At 32.0% G+C, this 20,252-nt stretch overlaps 1 protein-coding gene and 1 long non-coding RNA gene across 2 annotated transcripts; one reads left to right on the top strand and one right to left on the bottom strand.

The window, feature by feature from the left end:
• Nucleotides 1-13,349: 13,349 nt before the first annotated feature.
• LOC118646496 lies at nt 13,350-16,228 on the bottom strand. The gene is made up of 2 exons (XR_004964062.1): nt 16,147-16,228; nt 13,350-14,120 (listed from the first exon to the last, which is right to left on the bottom strand). It is a non-coding gene; the product is annotated as an uncharacterized LOC118646496 (long non-coding RNA).
• Nucleotides 16,226-20,250, top strand: LOC105836956 (rap1 GTPase-activating protein 1). The gene is made up of 6 exons (XM_012681356.3): nt 16,226-16,422; nt 17,079-17,357; nt 17,556-17,721; nt 17,849-18,154; nt 18,891-19,430; nt 20,089-20,250. The coding sequence occupies exons 1-6, from the start codon at nt 16,226-16,228 to the stop codon at nt 20,248-20,250; spliced, it is 1,650 nt and encodes a 549-aa protein (XP_012536810.3).
• Nucleotides 20,251-20,252: the final 2 nt, after the last annotated feature.

Genomic DNA, 20,252 nt, shown 5'->3' with positions numbered 1-20,252 from the left:
TTTTTATATATAACGTAATTTTATATTCGTATATTATATCTGATATGTAACAGGTTGGAAAAGTTTAATTGCAATCAAAATTAAATTAAGACTTTTAATCTTTCAGTATTCAAAGGAATTTATTGTGAAAATTTTAGTAATATAAGATTCAGAAAATTTTTGTAATATAAGATTATTGCGTTATAAAGTTGCTACATGCGCGCCATTATGATCTATCAAATTATTCAATAAATTTAATTATTGAAATTAAAGAATTTTTTGTGTCTAAATACTTATCTCATATAAAAATAAAAAATTTTTGAATTTTTTAAATAATTACGTTATATAGATTTTTACAGTTTAAATTAAATTTGTTAACTTTGATATCAAATTTGTAATAGTATCCAGTAATTTAAGTTTAAGGGTCGATTGTTTTAACTTCTTGGTAAACTTACTTATCAGGTAAGCATGTGTCTGTCTTCATTTTTTTCTTAAATAAATAAAGACAGACACATATTGACCTGATAGGCATGTTTACCAAGAAGTTGGAACAACCAACCCTAAATGTAACATAAAAAATATTTAGGAGATTTTTAGTAACCTACATGAAATCGTAACTTTGACACAACAAACCCTATATTAATATTAAATATCTTTTTAATCATAATCGACACAACAAATTACTTCTAAAGGCTCGAAGTTCTGATATACTTTCTTTTTATAATAAAACTTTGCCAACACGTTATATATTTATTATAGTTACAATATGCTGAAATATATTAAAATAACTTTTTTTACAATTTTAACCGTAAAATTTTCAAAATCATGACATGATATTTATTTAAGTGAATCGTATGCAACATCCAAAAATTATGTTACCCGTTTTTGCTAAGAAAGGTCTTTTTTTATTAAAATGTATCTAATAATTGATCCCAAATGCACTTTTATGAGGATACATTTGTAGCTTGTGTGAATGAAATCTCGAATGAAATATGAAAGAGATAGAATAGATCGATACATGAAAGAAGTCGAGGTTTAGCATTCTACTAGCGATTCAGAATTGAATTTAGATTATACTTAAGTGTAAAAGAATAATTTATGCTCGATACGAGTAGATCATGATCTCTTTTAATAAAGAGGATCTAGAGAAAACGCACCTTTATGTGCGACCGCATTTACGCAGTTGGAGAAATCTGCACGATGCGCGTTAATTTCACATAAGCGATAGTGCTTAACTGCACGCGGCTAATCGAGAGTGGAGAACGCCGCGCTGCTTTTCTTCTACTAGAATAATCGAAGATCGTTATATATCTTTGAATTAAGAAGAAAGTAGTAAATTAATATTGCACATTGACCAATATATACCAAGAAAAAGAATTTTGTCGAAACAAAAATTTGGTTGAACTGCATAGTAATTTGGTTGAAATATGATCAACTAAATGTTTAGTAAATTAACCAAAAATTGATTATATCAATGTCATCGAGTTTGCATGTGCTTTGCTTTTCCAACGATACATTTACGAAGTATAAATAAAAGCATAGTAATTCCCACCAAATCTACATAAATATTTCATTTAATTCCAAGTAAAAAAATAATTTTTTCAATGTAATAAAAGAGAGATCAATGTAATAATAAAATTGGCTTAGCAGTCGTTGCTAAAAGTTACCCTCATTACGCGGACATTAAATGTCCTGTCGAATAAGCTATTAATTATCTGCTATTTTCGCGCACGTGGACGAGAAATGTTTAGAGTTACATATATATTATCAATGCCACGCTTCGTCGTGAGACGAGTATCCATGTATCGAGTAACAATCGATATCTGACTGCGGTTGGTGTCTACAGGATCTCCGCGTGGGTGCATTCGGTGTACGGTGACACGTGAACGCGTATCGTTTCCGTTTCTTCTCTGACCACGGTCGCCAGTGTGTAGGATCGCTGCCATACCGTTCGACCTACTCGCCTCGATTTCTCTACGACGTTTACGACGTGCGCGTGCTTCTTCTTGGTCGCGATTGTTCCTACTGAGGCAATCGATCGTGTTTGCTTCGAAAGACAGAGAGATACATATGAGCAATACGAGGCAATCAACGTCACCGGCCACGAAAACGAGCAATCGAACACCCACATTGGCGACTGATAAACAAGTCAATAGCGCCTGGTGACACCAACAGAGAAGGAAATTCATGTGAGAATATGGAAGTGTTCTATACTGTGGTTCTCTCTTGGATTTGTCATTAATAATATTGAATATCGATATTGAGTACAAAATAGTATTTTATTGTTAAATATAAACAAAAATATAAACAAAACATCTAATTAAAGAAATTTAATAAAGGGAAAATTCAGAAAATTTATTACAAATCTGTTATAAATTGTTGCAAAATTAAAAATGATAGTAAAAGAGGTGCAAGTATATATACGTTTGTATGTGAAAAAGCTATTGTAAAACACACACACACACACACACACACACACACACATTACCTAATCTAAGCTTTGTGTTTAAAAAATTTAAAAAAACAATGAATTATATAATTATGTTATTTAACTCAACTTGTAAGTGATGTGTATTTTCCCCAAGAAGTATAAAATCTTTAAATTGCGCCAATTATAAAAAATATACAGGTGTCCCACTTTAACTTTTGCACAATAATAATTCGTAATAATTTGAAAACAAGTATCTTACGAAAAAATTTTAAATAAAAATTGTAGGATGTCGGGGGCGGAGGGGGGGGGTATTAAGTGAGCTTAGATTTTGGATCCAAAGCTCACTTTGGATCCAATAATCCCGGATTGATTTTTTCAATGGAAACATTTTTTAATAGCTGACGTGAGATATTTTCAAAATGCTAGTTACAAACTCTCTTTCTATGGAAACTTTCTGATGAGTTATGAGTCCTCAAAGTTTAAATATAACTATTCTAGAAGTATTCTAGACAACAAAGCGTGTCTAAGCAAAGCCTTGCTTATAATGCTGGCAACTTGCAACTATATTTATCTTCTTGATTTTGAATGTACCGATATTGAAGCAAAACGCAGGCAACAATGTACATATTGTTAGCAGTTTAACAGCAAGATAGCACCATCAAAATTATCACGTACTGTTGACAATACAACAGCGTTGTATGATTCTATAAATTATTATAGCAATTAACATGCACAAATTTGAATAATGACGGCTTCAAAGTTGCCAGCAAGTTATTGCCGAGTTATTAGCAAGTTTACTACTATATAAGTTTTCATATTAAGAAGGCATCAATTTGCCATTAAATACGGATTTAGTTGCTGCAATTCTAATAGCAACACATGATTGCAAGCAACATACCAACAATAATACAGACGTTGTTTAGAAGATTTATTTAAATAAAAAAAAGAAATAAATTAAGAAGATCCACTATTGCTTTGCAATTGTTGCAGAACAAAACATAGTTTAGCTGCCCATTACAAAATAAATTTCCTTAGTCTATAAATATGTGCGATAGTACTTCTTTCAATGTCAATATTTACTTTAATGATACTTAATGATTCACACGAGATTAAATAATCGATTAGATTTCAGATGCATTAATTGTTTGTAATTTTTTTGCAGACATCGAGAGATGACAGAACAACGTCGAGTCCCGGTGGTGCGCCCGGCAATCACAACTCGGTGTTGTCACCATCACCGGTGGGCGATGTGCCCTTGGGTAGAGCGCTAATGGAAGCAGCTCTGCAGCACCAAACCGCGTCCGGTGTCCAGCCGCCCTTAGTTGTCACGCCATCCGGGTACTGGGTCGACGGTACTGATCACCGACACACCCTCGATTCTGCCGGTAGGGCATTACTTCCTGCGCAGCCAGCCTGGCAGCCCCGAATAGATCAAGACGACACGGCCAAATGTTATCGTCGCTTCTTCGTCGGCAGGGTAAGTCTTTTTGCCGCCATTATTCTATACCTAATGTCGAAACACGGTATTTTTTTATGAGGATGAGAAACAGTTGAAAAGCCAATACAGTCGCAGAGGATGATTTCGAAAGATGCGGTATAATGCGAGAGAAAGAAATACGAGCGCGGAACTCCACTTGTGTGCCTCTGTGACCTTCTGTTAAATATAGAATGTGTGGCGGTTTAGATAATTTATGCGTGACAAAAACGTGATAAAATCGTGAATGTTTATTAACATCTGTAGACATCTACAGGCGTATCTCTACTTTAAGATGATACGTTTGCGTATCTGAGATCTAGCGCTCTTTTGTGATATTTACTACATGTGTTCCATAGTCCCTCCTGTATTTTTTCCTTCCGGTCATTCTTTTTCGAACGATCTCCTTCAATTTCTCCGATTAGTAATCGAGAGCAGGGCATCACGTAGACGTTATTTCGTCCCTGCAACCATATTCGAGCGCAAGAACCGTGATGAACCAAGATCGCTCAACCGGTGTACATACGTACATAAGTGCAAGAAAAAGAGAAAGACGCGTGCACAGAGGAGACAGAGATAACGATAGGGAGGAAAGGAAGAGTCACGTGGCGGGGAAAGAAAAAGAGGAGGCACGTAGGAAAAGGAAAAGAGTACTTTGGACGTGGGAGTGGGAACGTTCTCAGGCCGATGCCTAGAATTAAGAGGGATATCCCTTACTCTATCTCTTGTTCTTCTTTTCTTGTCTTCCGATATTTATCCGTCGTCGGTCATATTTGTGATCTCTATCTTGCAATTTTCTACTGCTTCTGCGCTTCGCCTTTTTACACTCTCTTCACTCTCGATTCTCTGTCTCCTTATTTCTTTTATGTCGCCAGATCATTGTCATGATGTAATGATCAGATTCTTCGGAAATAACGATAAACATAATTCATGTGTAAAGAAACCGCTTTTGATCGAAAAGAAGCACATGTGAGATCCGTCGATGACGAAAATTGGCGATTACAAAATCGCTAAAGTTGCATAGGAAATGGATAAATGACGGTAACTGGTGTGATAAAATTTATCAAGCAAAGCTATCATTTATTTTTAATATTAATACATTCCGTGCTACTTGAATCGTCAGTAAACTATACTGGATTTTTTGTTTAAAATGTTTTTAATATTTATATTTTATTATAAAAGAAACATAAGGTATCTGTATCCAATATGCCTACCCTCCCAAGCTTTAGAGATTTTTTTTTAATATTTTTATAAATTGAAAAATAATCAGATTTAAAATAAAAAACATTTCTGAAACTAAAAAAAAATATATGAAATATTTTCAATTATTCATATAAGTATAGTAAAGATTTCAAAAAAGGTAGCACTTGGGCCATGTTGATTATATATATGTATACCCAATATGGCCCAGCTATGTATTTTTCTCTTTTTTGTAAATATTTTTGAAAAAATACAAAATAACAGAATCAACATGTTTAATTAAGCATTTATTAACATACTTATGGAAAAAATTACACATACAACATATTCATTAAATAATAAAACTACTAATAATAAAAATACTAATAAAAAACTAAGCCATAATGGTTTCACAGTACAACTTTATTTATTTAATTATAAACACTTTGCATACACACTTATTTTTTCAACTTTTGCATACACATTGGGTAGTTGCCATCCATGACAATTTTCAAACAGGTGTATTTTTAAAAATATGTATGTTAAAATTCTGAAAAAATTCATTAATTAACTTTAATGTTTATAGACAGTATTTACATATTTTTTGTATTAAAATTTAAAAAATTTTATATTTAAAAAATTATATTTTGCGATTAAAAAAATTAGTTTTTGCAGGTTTTGCAATTTCTGAGTTTTTCTTTTATTTATTACGGTATTTAAAAGGTATAGAGCGTTATGAGTGTAACCACCCAGTGTGTTGCGAAGGGTTAATATTACAAAGTAACGGAAAGAGTAACGAATCGTTATTTTTTAACGGTAACGGTAACTAGTTACATTTTTTACTCGGTAACAAGTAACGGAAACTAGTTACTTTTAAAAAGTAATTTTCCCATCCCTGCGTAATATTAATATGACATAAAGAATAAACAAGTCTAAAATTGATGCTGCACGAAACATGTCAATTGTATTCATTATTATCACGCGTCAAATCACAATGTTTTTAATGCCACTACTATTACTAAGTTTTATTGCAAATATATCTTAGAATGTTACATATCTGCTCGGAAGGTCTGCTAATTAGCGAATAGTTAAGTCGTGCGTAGTTCGTAAAAGAAAAAGAGCGTGTTATTTTCCGCTTCCGGTACTGTGCAGGTTTTTTCTAGATAAGACTCGACGGATGAGTTCCCGTTCCGCTCATTGTTACCTGGCGGTGTTACCTTTTACTCGGGGAAGGGGAGAGGCGAGAAAATCGCGCTTATTTTTCTAACTTACGTGAACAGCTTGAAATTCTTTATTTTATGAAGTAACACTTTGTGTTAATCCGCATAGAACGAGATATGCCGACATGGAAATCCAACCGAAATTAACTTGTGAAAATACTGTGAATACGTGAATATTACGAAAATACTATGAACGTAAACGTAATGTTTTAACATTAGAAAGATGTCTTTTTATCTGTTGACTAGTGATGATTAATATTTAGGAAGTATACACGAAACAAAATTAATAATTAGTGCTTTATATATAAATAGAATATAAAATCTTTAAAAAGAGTTTAATCCTAAAATTCATTAAAATATTTTTTTATTTTAATTTGTAACATCATAATAGTCACATCATAAAGAGCACAATAAATGTGATTATTTTGATAATCAATAAAAATATTAAAAATTTTAATCTCTTTTTGCATCGTGAAAATACGCGATGTGAACGTTGAACATTATTTTCACGATGTACCTTTGCCAGTACGCGATACACACCAGTGTGCCGTATATGTTCCATCGTAATGTCGTTTGTTACACGCATCAAGAAAAGAGAAAAAGCCAGGTTACGTGGAAGACAGAGAGAGAGAGAGAGAGAGAGAGAGAGAGAGAGAGAGAGAGAGTGCTGATTACTTGCGAGAGATAACAACGGTGCGCGAAGTAATTCGAACCGTAATATCGCAAACGGTTATACACCTCTCGGCTGATCATAACGGCTAACGATATCAATCGAGAGGTTGGAGAACAAGGGAGAGACGATGGAGCGAAGAGTAAAAGCCCGCCGCTTACAATAGGAGGGCCGTCTCAAAGTCTGTATAATGGCAAGCCGAATGATATTTTCTTCCATTTGAAGCGTAGGTTTCACCTGATAAGGAAGTCGATGGGTCATGCGTACGGACCTTTTGATGAGAACTAATACGTGCAAAATATAAGTTCACAAACCTAGAAATACAAAATTCAAAAAGACGTATAAGAAATATGCACATATCGTCTTGGGCTCGAAAAAAAGACTCGTTTAAAGAAAAAAATATTAAAATAATTGAGATGCAACTTTTAGATATATTTATTGATTTTTGTAGAGTCATTTTTTCTTATTATCAGAGATATCTATGGATGATGATATAGAAGGGGTTAAATTGCAGACTCTCTAGATCTCTGCGAAAATAGTTAAATAGTTAAGTTACTACTGATTAAGGAGATGCTAATGTTTTTCTGTTTTACTGATCAAATGCGACTTTTTGACGCTCTTTTTGTATTTGTATTATAAATTGCATTTATAAATATAAAAATTTTTTTATACAAGTATCAAAATATAAACTCTAAACTCAAACTGGAGTTGATTTTATGGTTTATGAAAAAAGTTTAAGAAATTTAAATCTTCTAGTGCATGCATGCATTTTACCGTGCACTATTCTGATGCACGCAATCCGATTTTTTATAAAAATTAATATAGGATCAAATAAGATAAAAGTAATTTTTGAAAATTCAGTTTAATGCCGTCTATACATATATCATCGACTGCAATAATAAAAAATATTATAATTTACAAAAAATAATAAAAATATTTCTACGAAAGTTGCATTGCAATTGCGTCAATGTTTTTAAAAAAATATTTTTTTACAGATAGACAGCTTTTTTTATGAAACCATTAAAGTAGAATACGCCTTTAAATTTACATCAATTTTTTGGTTGGAAGTCTGCTGTAATTTCTATGAATTGTAATTTGCGACCGATCTATAAATCTCAATTTCAATTTGCCATTAATTTAACGGTCAGTTTAATTATAATTCGCAATTAATCTCACCGAAATTTACTCCGGACAGTTAACGTGCCCGACATTATTATATTTAATAATTTAATAATCGTACTGCGCTGCGCATTATTGCAACAATAATGACAGTGTCAGCAGTAATAAACGTACAATAAACTCGATGGCATGGCGTGAACTCCTGTGAACTCCGAGCGCGTTGCCCTTTCTACTCCCTCCACCATTTCCATTCGAAGGTTAGTAAAACACTGGGGGGGAGGGAGAGAAGTGGGTGCATGCATGCATTTCACCGTGCACCATTCTGCGCGCGACTCGACCTTTCATGCGTCTTTCTAAGCCTCTCCTGGCATTTTTGCTCTCGCGTGCAACGTGCGGTCAACGACGATGCACCGTTTTTATTCGTTGCTGCCGTTACTCCGTCGACCATCGCGGCTTCGTGAAACGTAAAAAATGCAACGCGCCGGCTGCCCGCAAAAAAAACTCGAAAAATAATAAGAACCTAAATTCGAAGGACCGTCCCACATCGAGAAGTCACGCGGATACGTACAAAATGACGTATGCTTATTTCTCAAATGAATTAAGTGAAAAATATGCGTGAATTCTGTCAAAATCAACGTCCATTCGACGAAACAAGATAGTTTACATTTACCTGTACAATTTTTATTGGTGTAGTTTTAAATTCTTCTTCGTATAACACTATAGCAATTTTTTATAATGCAGTTTGGTTATTTTATGTATTATATCTCGGTTCTAAATACATACATGGCAAAAATGACTTTATTGAAATCCATTAAACCAAATACAGATCTAAAAATAATTACAATATGTTGGATCATCAAAATAATTATATAGAATTTACATTTAAAAAATGTAAAAAATTTTTTAAAGTTCTAATAACATATTTAATTTCAATCGCCGTAAAACTCAAGCATGTCACATATCATAATGTGACAAAATACTGAAAATTTTTTTGCAACTTTAATTACAAATGTTTCAAAACTGTAACATAATGGAGTAATTTGGAAACTGGATTTGTATTTGGATCTAAAAACTATAGAAAACAACTCGTTCTGGCACTTATATATTTTTCGTTGTATAAATTTGATTTTTTTTTTTTCAGGACGTGCAACAGAATAAAGTTATAGATTATAAAATTAATGTTTTAAGAACCCGTTTACAATAATAAAAACCTCTGCATTTGTTTGGTTCTTGTGAAAATTTTATATTTACTACTTATTTATATATATATTTGTATCTTTCTTTTAAGTCTTGCCAAAATTGTTCAGGATGTGACTATTGATAGAGAATGATTTGTCACCATAATCCAGATTTTTTTTTTAAACTAGACTTATTAGGTTTTTGTAGGAAATCCTTCAATTATGTTCTGATTTCTATATTTCTCTCTTACATCAACAAAAATTCTTTTTCCGTGTTCTATCTCTACTGATAATATTTATAATAATGTATGTTTCGGATCGAGGCTAATATTTCATTCTGCGTGCAGACTCGTGCAGACTCGTGCAGTTCATTTTTGCGATTACGAAGTTACAGATGTGAAAAAAGGAAAAAATTGACGTGAATTTATTCTCTTCCACTTCACGTTTGAAATGAGGCTGCGACGAAAAGCCGCTAATCGAACGAAACCTGCTAATAAACACGCCTGAGTTCGTTTGCGTAATATATTGTCCTCGATATGCGGTCTCGAAGGAGACATACCGCGTGTGTATAAAAAACATACACGCGCGGGACAAAACGCGCTAACTACAGTTTGCAAAACCGTACGGACGCGTTGCTGCGTAACACGGGCTGCGCTCAGGGCCGTAATTGCCTTCACATGCATACTTATTTTACTCATGCGGCAATTTCGTAATGCCCAACTGTATCCGAAACGCGTGAACTGCCATAATTGTTCTACGATTGCGACGTTAAACACATCTGTCAACTAATGCGCTTTTTGTATCCGATATACATATAGGGAAAAGACCAAATATGGGATAGCCGTCTAATGTGGGACATGGCAATATCTCGGTAGGAACCCTATAGTAAGGGATAAGACAAAGCCGTCATTAATGGAATAACGGAATTCGACGGATTAATAACGCGGGAATTTATAAATTTATTTATATTATTTTTTTAAGTAGATTCAGTTCTCAGTTTAAGATAGATATAAAAAATCACCCAAACCGTCTATAAAATTTAAATACATATTCACAAAACTATGAATATATGAAATTTAAGTTCTCAAGCTTTTCCAAGCTTATCCAAGCTTATTCACTATTACAAGTGGAAGTATCTCATTAATGGTCGACCAAGCCGCAATCTGCAAATTGGTGTCTTATTCCTTATTAGAGGATTCTTATATCTCGCGATAATTAGTATAGTGCCATCTAACTAGATTTTATTGTATCCTATTAAGTTATGAACAGAGATTTTTGAAATTTTTCAACTGTAAAGTTACTAAATAGATAAATACTATTGAGAAGGAAATGGCGTCGTTGACACCAAAATAACATTAAAAAAGTATAGATAGTGCATTTTGGAATCAATTGTCTGCACTTAATGTGCACACTTTGAATCATGGCACACGGTAAAATTTAAGTAGTAAGCGAATCAGCCAATTACAATCAAGAATTTAACCTACATACTTAATGTGACAGTAACATCTTTACTATCTTAACTTATGGAAAATCTTGTTTTCCAAGGGTTTTCGAGGTCTTTGAATTTGATTTTTTGAATTCAAAATTAAATATGGCGGGCCAAATTTCAAAAACTAATTTATTATCATGAAACTTGATTTTAAGGTGTTCTGGGGAAATACAGTCATTGACACTTGTGATGTTTTTATGAATGATAATTTTTTAAATCTGGTATCAAAGAAATTCTGAACTAATGATTGCTGAAAAAAATTGTGCAGCTATCTCTTTTAATTCTGATATCTCTACGTAATATCTTAATTTTAACAAAAAATGATTTGTATATATTGTTTTTTTAAATCATTTTTTAAATAATGTTAATTTTTACATGAAAGAATTGAAGTTTTAAATTTATATAGTTATTATTTATATTATAGTTATTTCTTCCTTGTGTGTTATGTGAATCTTGATGATCTCTTGATTCTGGCTTTTTTAAAAACTAGTTTATTTTGAAGGAAGATTATTGCAAAAAATCAAGTTTTTTTTACCAATCTACCGAACTGTTTCGTATCCTCGAATATTTTGTACGCATTTTCTTGTTTTTATAAAAATTTTTTTCAACAAATTAATGAGAAAAACATCAGCGTTATAGTTTTCCTGTGGAGGAACCGAAAACTGTAGTTAAATTGCCCGCACGTAGTTGTCCCAGCATGACTGTGGAACGATCATGTCGTCTTATCGTCTCGGCTTCTTTTTCTGCAGGAACACGTGAATCTCGTGGGAAGGGACGGTGAGAACGGCCCGATCCTAGTCTCTGTGAAGGCCGAGACGGTTGCTGGACAGGAACACTGGCGGGTATTGCTGCGACTCCGGGCGGGATCGACGCACGACCTGGTCCTAGCTGCAAATCTCAGCTCGAATCCCACGCCATCGAAAATGGTCAAGGTAAGGGCAATGGCATTCACCCACAATAATAATTCCTTCCAATCAACGTTACGCAATGAAATTCAGATTAAAACACAAGAAAATTCGCTTCTTGGAGGACTAAGAAATCGTTACAGCGATATTCAAAAATTTAAGTTCTAACTGATTGAATAAAATTATGAATGCAAAGTTTTTGTTTAAAATATTTATTTATACATGTATATTTTTGGTAAAATATTTTGATAATAATAATATGTGTCCTTAATTTCTCAGAACAATAAAATTAAAAAAGAATCGGTTTTTGTTGGTTCTTTCATTTTGAAATATATGGAAAAAGAACTGATTGTGATAATGAGGTGTCTTAATTTTTCAAAAAAGAAAAGTGAGTAAAACAACGGATTTTTTATTTTTTCCGAAAAATACTCTGTGATATAATAATGGACTTCATTGAGAAATATCTATAATGCTTATTAGACTTCTTAAATATGAATGAACTCTTAAAACCGTAATTATAAAGGACAATTATAAGGACAACATTATCTTTAAAAAAAAGTTGAAAAAATTTGTGGATGCCGTGTTCCATTTTTTAAACTTGCCACGCGAAAATCATACTCGATCTTCTTTGAGCTATTGTGCAATTTATCATGCGCTGTTTATGTATCGACGCGCCGTTTATACTGGGTGGCGCACTCGAGACAGGCGTACTCCTCAATTACCTGTGTGTTTGAAGAGATAATAAGAAATGCCTGAGACAACAGTCGCGTTGTTTACGGAGAACGATATTAATACGTGCAAAATGAAATGCTCACACACAGACCCGGTTTTTCGAAGTTGTTTTAAGATCAAATAGTTGCTCGCGTATGCAATCAGATTTCTTGTAATGAGAAACGAGTTCGATGATGAAGATTTCATCTAATATAAGCACGATACAGCATTATTTGAATTATTAATTATATTTAGATGAATTATGAAACGTGATAGCATATTTTTTTTCTTTTATTTTAACATAAACGCACTTTCATTTACAAAACGCTTCCTAACAAATCAAAACATGATAAAAGGAACAAACGTCATAGACAGATTCAGAGTATTTTCAAATTTATATAATATATGTGAATTTTTATCAAATTAAATTCAAACTAAAACTTTCAGTTACATGCAATACTGAAATACTTTTGTGACAATAAATACTAATGACTAGTGACCATGTTATAACGTCTAAACAACAATATGTAAAGAAGTAGTTTGGACGGTTGGAATTCAACAGAAATTAAATAAATTCCTCTACAATAAATTCCTCTAAATAACTCTACATCTAGTCCATTATCATCTTTTCTCCTCTATTAAATAATAATTTTAATAAAATTATTATTGATACAATTAAAAAAAAAAAATTTAATAAGAAAAATAATGTAAAATAAGAGATAAAAATGATTGTAAATTGTAAAATTCTTCGAAGTCGTCCATGTCCCGCAACTAATTATTAATTTGGAAGTAAATTCGAAAACAAAAGTCTTTTCGTGTTAAAACTTAAAATTTAAAAAATAATTAAAGTATAAAAGTTAAAGAAAAATTAAAGTTAAAGAATAAAAATTAAAGAAAAAAGTAAAAATAACATTTTTTAAGGAGTAATCGTTATTTTGATTATTTGGAAATTTGTTTTTTTTTTAATCGATGAAAATGTATAGTAATAAAATAATTTTTTGTTATCATAAGAAATTATCCTTTTCTCACGTGTCACTTCACACAAAAAGACAAATATTTCGACGCACAGGTAATAAAAAATATTGTGTGCGACATGTGCGAATCGGGTCTTCGGCTCGTGTGTCCATATCCCGCATTTACGCAATTAACCGATTTACCGCACTAATTGCATAAATATATATTTCTATTTTGTCTTTTTTTGTCTTTTTTTGTATTTATTCGTACCATTTCTCATGCTGTTTATAAAATATACATCGTGTAAAATTACAGAAATATTGATAGAAAACTCGAGCACTTTCAAAAAATGTATAAAACATTTCGTAGACTGTTAAAAATGCATTATCCTCGGGCAATGGAAATGCTATAACCAGCTTTGAGTTCCATATTCCATCGGTGTATTCCTATGCGCACGCAAAAAAAAAACATATAAACGCGCTGAATATTTTAACATTCGCCTTGTGTGCATGCTTTATCTTTCTCGCTTGTTACGTGTGCGATCACGCGCGATGAGGAAGTGGGAAAAAGAGAGGGGAAAACGGAGGAAAAGGAGAAAGATAAGGAGGCGTGTCGGTGTGATAAAACACAGGAAAAACCTTGCCTCATTTTTTTTTTAATTGCATGTCGATTACGTGTCTTCATAATAACAAATCAAATAACAAAACGTCTAAACAAAACCGTGCAAATCTGCTTATGATATTAACAACTTACCTTTACATTTGTCTTCGACGATTTACATGTATTATCTAGCTTGCAGTTTAATAGTAACCTACAAGATAGCAGTATTAAAATTATCTCGCATTATCGGCCATATAATAGCATTGTGTGATTCCATTAATTATTATAGCAACAACACTAATTTTGATGATTGCGATTTAAAAATTGAAAATTATTGTCCAAAGTTGCCGTATCGTGAAAGCATCGATTTACTAACAAATGCTCAGTTGCTGCAATTCTGTAGTAACATAAAATCGAAACCTTTTTAAAACACTTAGAAAAGTAAAAGAAATACGCCAAGTACATAAATGCGTGCATTAAAAAACGAGACCAATAAATTAACCAAATATATTTAGAAAAGACTTAGAAAATTCCTATAAATCTATTCAAAAATTATTCGTGAAAAATAGAAATGTTATCAATGATTTTTGTCCTCTCTACAGCTATGGCTATATGACAATGATTCGAAATTGACATCGTTGTCTGGCAGTGCTATCTCAGGTTATAAATATTTATAATAAATATAATAGAAAATTAATGTGTATTATGAATTAATACAATTCTTGAAAAATATTAGGTTGCAAAAATAATTTACGGTTTTTGTTATTTTAAACTTTGATGCTTTATTTTTAAATAAACTTTTATTTAACTATATTTAAATAATATACTATTTTAAAACATAAAATCACTCTGCTGATTTATAATGGCGTGTATTTTGACTATGTCTTCTTATTTATTTTAAGCTGTCCAAAATTAAAGATAAAAAAGAACAAATTTGAACAATTTTCTTTACAATATTTGGAGGAAAGAGGTTAACAGATACTTATTAGATACTTACTGATTATAAATTTAATATCATGATATTACTATTATTGTTCAACTTATAACTGTGTTTCAAGATTGAAAATTTATTCAGCGCGCAGTTTTGGTGAATTTGAAAAGATATATAAAATTACATAAGAAATATTGCTACGAAGATCCAATTATGACCGAATAAAATTTGTTTTAATTAGCTGTATTTTCACATGTCGATCCGTATATATTCTCTTGTTATTATTTGCGAATAATTTTATTGTATGTATGAGTTTAAAATGGAATGTAAAGCAACAAAAACTGTTTGCAATATCAACCAAGCGTTTATAATAATTAGGGCACTATCTGAACTTACAAGTGTCTTATCGATAGTGCTAATTTTATAACGAATACGAAAAGCCTTGAATATGAGGAAGGTCGCGGATATCTTTTTTTCTATCTTTAATTTGACAGCTTAAAATAAAATGATAACAAATTTTTATCATAAATAAGTAAAGAATTGCTTTAAAGCGATATATTATACGTAAACATAGTTAAATAACTGTTTATTCTGAAATAAATATTAAAAATTAAAATAATAACCAGAATTATTTTTGCACCAATTTCTAAATCTTTATATTTTTTCCCCTGAAAAATCGTCTTAATCTCTTATTCTCTGAAAAATATCCTCCGTGATAATAACAAAATTCAAAGGACAGTGATGCATTAAGATGTAAGCTAAGTGAGTTACAGTTCAGAAGCGGTAAATTTTTAGGAGCAGAAAATACCAGAAAAACATTTTTTTTCAGTTAAGCTTTAAAAATATTAAAAATTTTAAAAACATTGAAAAAAATGTTTATATCAAAAAAATTAAATTTGGCATAAATAAAAGAATTCTTCACATAAGAAAATCAATTTATTTAATTATAAATTTTATAAAATCTTAATGGGCACTTGATAAGAAAAAATAGCCGGAATATAAACAATGATGATTTTAACAATTTTTAGTCTAACTGCTAGACAAATTTTTACTTAAATAACACTACACTTTAAAAGAACACTTAACCAAATATTGTCATTCATGCACAAAATACGTGAATGCGGCATTAAAGAAGAATATAATAAAGAGTATTAAAAAAAATCAATTTTTTAATAGTTTATAATAATTATAATTTACCATATCTAAGAGATCAAAATCTACAAAAAAACATTTTTTATTTTATTTACAGTTTTTTAAGTAAAAAGCTCTTGTTTAACATTCTTCTTTGGAAAGTACATTTTCCTACCTGGAAAGTCTGCTTCATAAGAATATTTTTCTCCCAGGCGATCAACGAATCTCTCAATGTGAACCCCTTGGTGCCTGTCATGTGCCCCGGCGCTGGTACCCTGATAGCCCGATACGACGAGCATGCCTTAGTCTCCAGATTCAAATTTGGTGTTCTCCATCAGCGAGCTGGTCAACTCACCGAGGAGCAGCTCTTCGGCAATCGGCAGATCACTCCGGCCTTTCAAGAGTTTCTCGATCTCCTTGGTCAGAAAATCGATCTCAAGGATCACAAGGGGTAAAGTTTTTTCATTTTTTGTTGCATAATGTCCCATATATGTCCTACACCTGTCATTTTGCAATTTTTCTGTTTTTTTTATAAATAATTTTACATAATTTTTAATAATTTATATAACATATTTGGGGTTTTTATATTTTTGCGAATTTTATATCGCATCCCAACAAGAATAATAAAACACGAATCAAAATATGAAATTGTTCAAGAAAGGAAAGAAAATTGCGTATTTAAAAATTAATTATTTAACATTAGTTAAGAGAGCATATATATTTAGATAAAGCTTGACTTTGAAAATTTTTTGTAAATAAACGTGAAAATATAGAAAAACCATATTTGTTTTATTATAAGATTATATTATTTTTTATTTAACATTTAAATTTTATTAAAATTATATAAAATAGCGTCGCTATATATCTAATATTTTTAATATATAAATTTTAATATATAAATTTTTGCATAAATTAGAAACTACATAATTTAAATAATTTTTAATAATTAAAAATAAATTGTATAAAATTGTAATAAAATTATAAGAAATTGATTGTAAAAAGAAAAAAATTGTAAAGTTTTTTGCTCATTTTCTTAATACATTTTCTTCATTTTTATTTTTCTCATTTTTTTTCAACACTATTTTTTGATTTCGTTGGATGTTGCAGCTATCGCGGCGGATTGGATACTCGGCATGGTCAGACCGGCGATTCGGCGGTGTACGAGGTGTTTCGGGGTCGAGAGGTGTTGTTTCACGTAGCTTCGTTGCTACCATATAGCCCGGGTGATTCGCAACAGCTGCAACGTAAACGGCACATTGGCAATGACATCGTTGCGATCATATTTCAGGAAGAACCGACCCCTTTCAGTCCAGACATGATTGCTAGCCACTTCTTGCACGCCTTCATCGTCGTGCAAGTCATCGACCCCTGCACTCCTAATACGAGGTATATTCTTAGATTTTCAGATGCTTTCCGTTTATACTCTTGCTCTGCGAAACTTAAATCTGGCGAAACCATTCCATTATTGAATCATTTATTCGAATATCTCTCGTTAATCACGAAAACTAACACGTTTGTTTGAATAATTGCTGTTTGTTAACGCGAGAAACAATAAGTAACATAACAGTGGCATTGAATTTTAAGATACAAAGTCAGTGTTACGGCGCGCGATGACGTTCCTTGGTTCGGGCCAACTCTACCGACACCGGCAGTCTTTCTTAGAGGCGTTGAATTTAAAGAATTTCTACTCACAAAACTTGTCAACGCCGAAAACGCTGCTTATAAAGCCGAGAAATTTTCCAAATTGGAGGTAAGTCTTTTTTTTGTTTTGATGCTTCCTTCAATTGTGTTACAAAATAATGTCAATGAAAGAATTCACCATCATGATAATTTCGGAGAAAGACCAAGCGACTTAAAATTAATTGCACGATTTTCAGCTACGGACTAGATCAGCCTTATTAGAATCCTTAACGGAAGAATTGCAGACCAAAACGGCAGAATTTCTTGGTGGTCCACTTAGCCTAGGAAATTCTGGTTTAAACGTTTGCCCAGTAAGCCCGACGAACGATGTATCCGCGTCAGGAAGTAGTGGCAGTGGCTCACGATTTATCGACACGGTACGCAAAGCGCTGATCTCTCGTGTGAGAAATGCATCAACGGAGAGTGTGCCACAACAGCTAACTAAGAAAGGTCAGCAGATAGAATCCAGTCCTCCAAGCAATCGACAATCGACTGTCACGAAGGTAAGTGAATAAAAATAAAAAAAAACTTATGTTATAAATAAAGTATATTTTATCTATTTTAATTAGAATATCTATTTTAATAACATTATGTTTGATTACTTAAAAAAGTAGGTAGTAACCATGCAAAAAATATTATAAATAAGTAAATAGAAAAACTATATATATGAATTAAATTATAAACTTAAACTAAAAAGCTTTTGGTACTTTATTAATTTTTTTGACAGTTTTTAAACATTTTTTTAGCAAGGTATATATTATCCCAAAATTATTTTCTTTGTTTTTGTTTTCAAAAATATAAATATAAATAATAATTAAACGATAATAAATTTATTTGATCTCTGCACGGTTTAATGGTAACCACGATAAACTAAAATTTAAGAAATGCAAACATCATTTTTAGAACACTAGTAACATCGAATAATTTTTTACCCAATAAATAAATTGTTTTTAAAAAACATTAATTTTTATTGTATTTTTTGTGTTTAAATCTCAAAAATATATTAAACATTAAATTGTATAGATAATTTTAGTTCAATAAACAATAATAAATAAAAGATAAAAAATCATTTAAAAAATTATTTTTCTGCTTTCTTCCTTCAAAATTATAAAAATTTTACTAAAAATCAGCACGACAAAATAGAAAACCGTCTTTATTATGGATTATATAAATTGTATGTAATATAAATCATAAAATGGAAATGTGATTAAATAAATTTATAACTATAACTACGTCAAGGTGAGTGGCAACAAGCGCTCGGTAGAACCGTCCAGTCCGCTCGGATCGCCGGATCTGACCCTGAGGAGAGATTCTGAGCGTGGTAGTCTCGGCAGCCAGGACAGCAGTCTATCCAACACCGACAATCAAGATAGTAGTTTGGCGACATTGCAACAAGACGAATATGATCGCAGGGAATCACAGGGCGCGAGTGTCGTTTGTTTAGACAGTGATGCTACTGTCATTGATAAAACCTCGACACAACCGTCAGCGACGATGCAGCGTTTAACGCATGAGAATCTGCGCACGCAGGAGAAAGCCACAACAGAAGTGACGCAACGAGTGATCTCGGAGAGCGATGATAGTTCACTCAACAGTGAGCTCGAACTCGATCAGGCTGTGTATCCTGATAGCGACACCGGCCTGGAATCTATGAGTTCCGCGGAGACTCATGATACCACAAGGTGTACGAGTAAAGATGGGGTTGCAGAAAACGAAAATTTAAGGATGGAGGTCACTAGGCTCAAGTGCGACAAACTGGATTTGCTGCGGCAGAATGTGGTACGTAAAAAAATAAATAAAGTTTTCTTGTCTCCAAATGCCAATGATTTTTGCCAGTCACAAAACAGAGATCTATTCTGTAACTCTCTTAACAACAATATCGTTATAGTTACATGGTCATTGCGCAGCTTTTTTATCATGTAAAATACTTGCGCAACATTATAATAATATTGACACTGTTATTAAGAATAGAAAAAAACAGTCATATGTAATAAATAAAAAAACAAATATTGTGTCACAGTAATTTTTAATGATAAAACTTTTGCCAAATTGGTCATTACTTAAGAAATTGTGTTATTAATCTGTAAGTTAATAAAATAAATAGCGTGAAATAAAAAAATGCATTTTATTAATAATACCGATGAGTTTGAATTTTGTGTTGCAATATCTTTGCTAGTAAAATAGCGGAAAAATAAAAATATTTTATCGTATAATTCAAACCCAAACTATCAATTGAGCCTGTTCAGAACTTGATTGGTTCAGTTATTATTGAGATACAATAATCGCGAATTAAGTCAGCCTACTGTATACATATACTCTATATGCACGTTGTAATGTTTATTTGACGAGAGACTATTATGTCTCTCGGTTTAATGCAAAAATAATTTTAACATTAATGTTTTTACTGTGAATGATGCTGAATTCCAATCTGTTGCAGACATGTCAACGGGAACTGAAACGTCGTCGAGAGAAGGAACTGCAACTGGAGTCCGATTTGGCAGCAGCCTCCAAGGAAATTTTGCGGCTACGTGCGATGCTGAAGGAATGTTCTACAAGCATTCCGTTGGATAACAACAACCAGCAGACGTCCACCGTGTGAAA

This window comes from Monomorium pharaonis, chromosome 7 (assembly GCF_013373865.1).
Source record: "Monomorium pharaonis isolate MP-MQ-018 chromosome 7, ASM1337386v2, whole genome shotgun sequence".
Lineage (NCBI taxonomy): Eukaryota > Metazoa > Arthropoda > Insecta > Hymenoptera > Formicidae > Monomorium > Monomorium pharaonis.
Note: the sequence above shows the minus strand (reverse complement) of the source record. Positions and strands in the feature narration are given on the sequence as shown.

What these genes read in the sequence shown, in the direction of transcription:
- LOC105836956 (XM_012681356.3), top strand. Translation starts at nt 16,226, where the DNA reads ATGTGCCCCGGCGCTGGTACCCTGATAGCCCGATACGACGAGCATGCC. An exon ending in GATCTCAAGGATCACAAGGG is followed by an intron (nt 16,423 to 17,078) that starts GTAAAGTTTTTT and finishes TGGATGTTGCAG; the next exon opens with CTATCGCGGCGGATTGGATA. An exon ending in GACAATCGACTGTCACGAAG is followed by an intron (nt 18,155 to 18,890) that starts GTAAGTGAATAA and finishes AACTACGTCAAG; the next exon opens with GTGAGTGGCAACAAGCGCTC.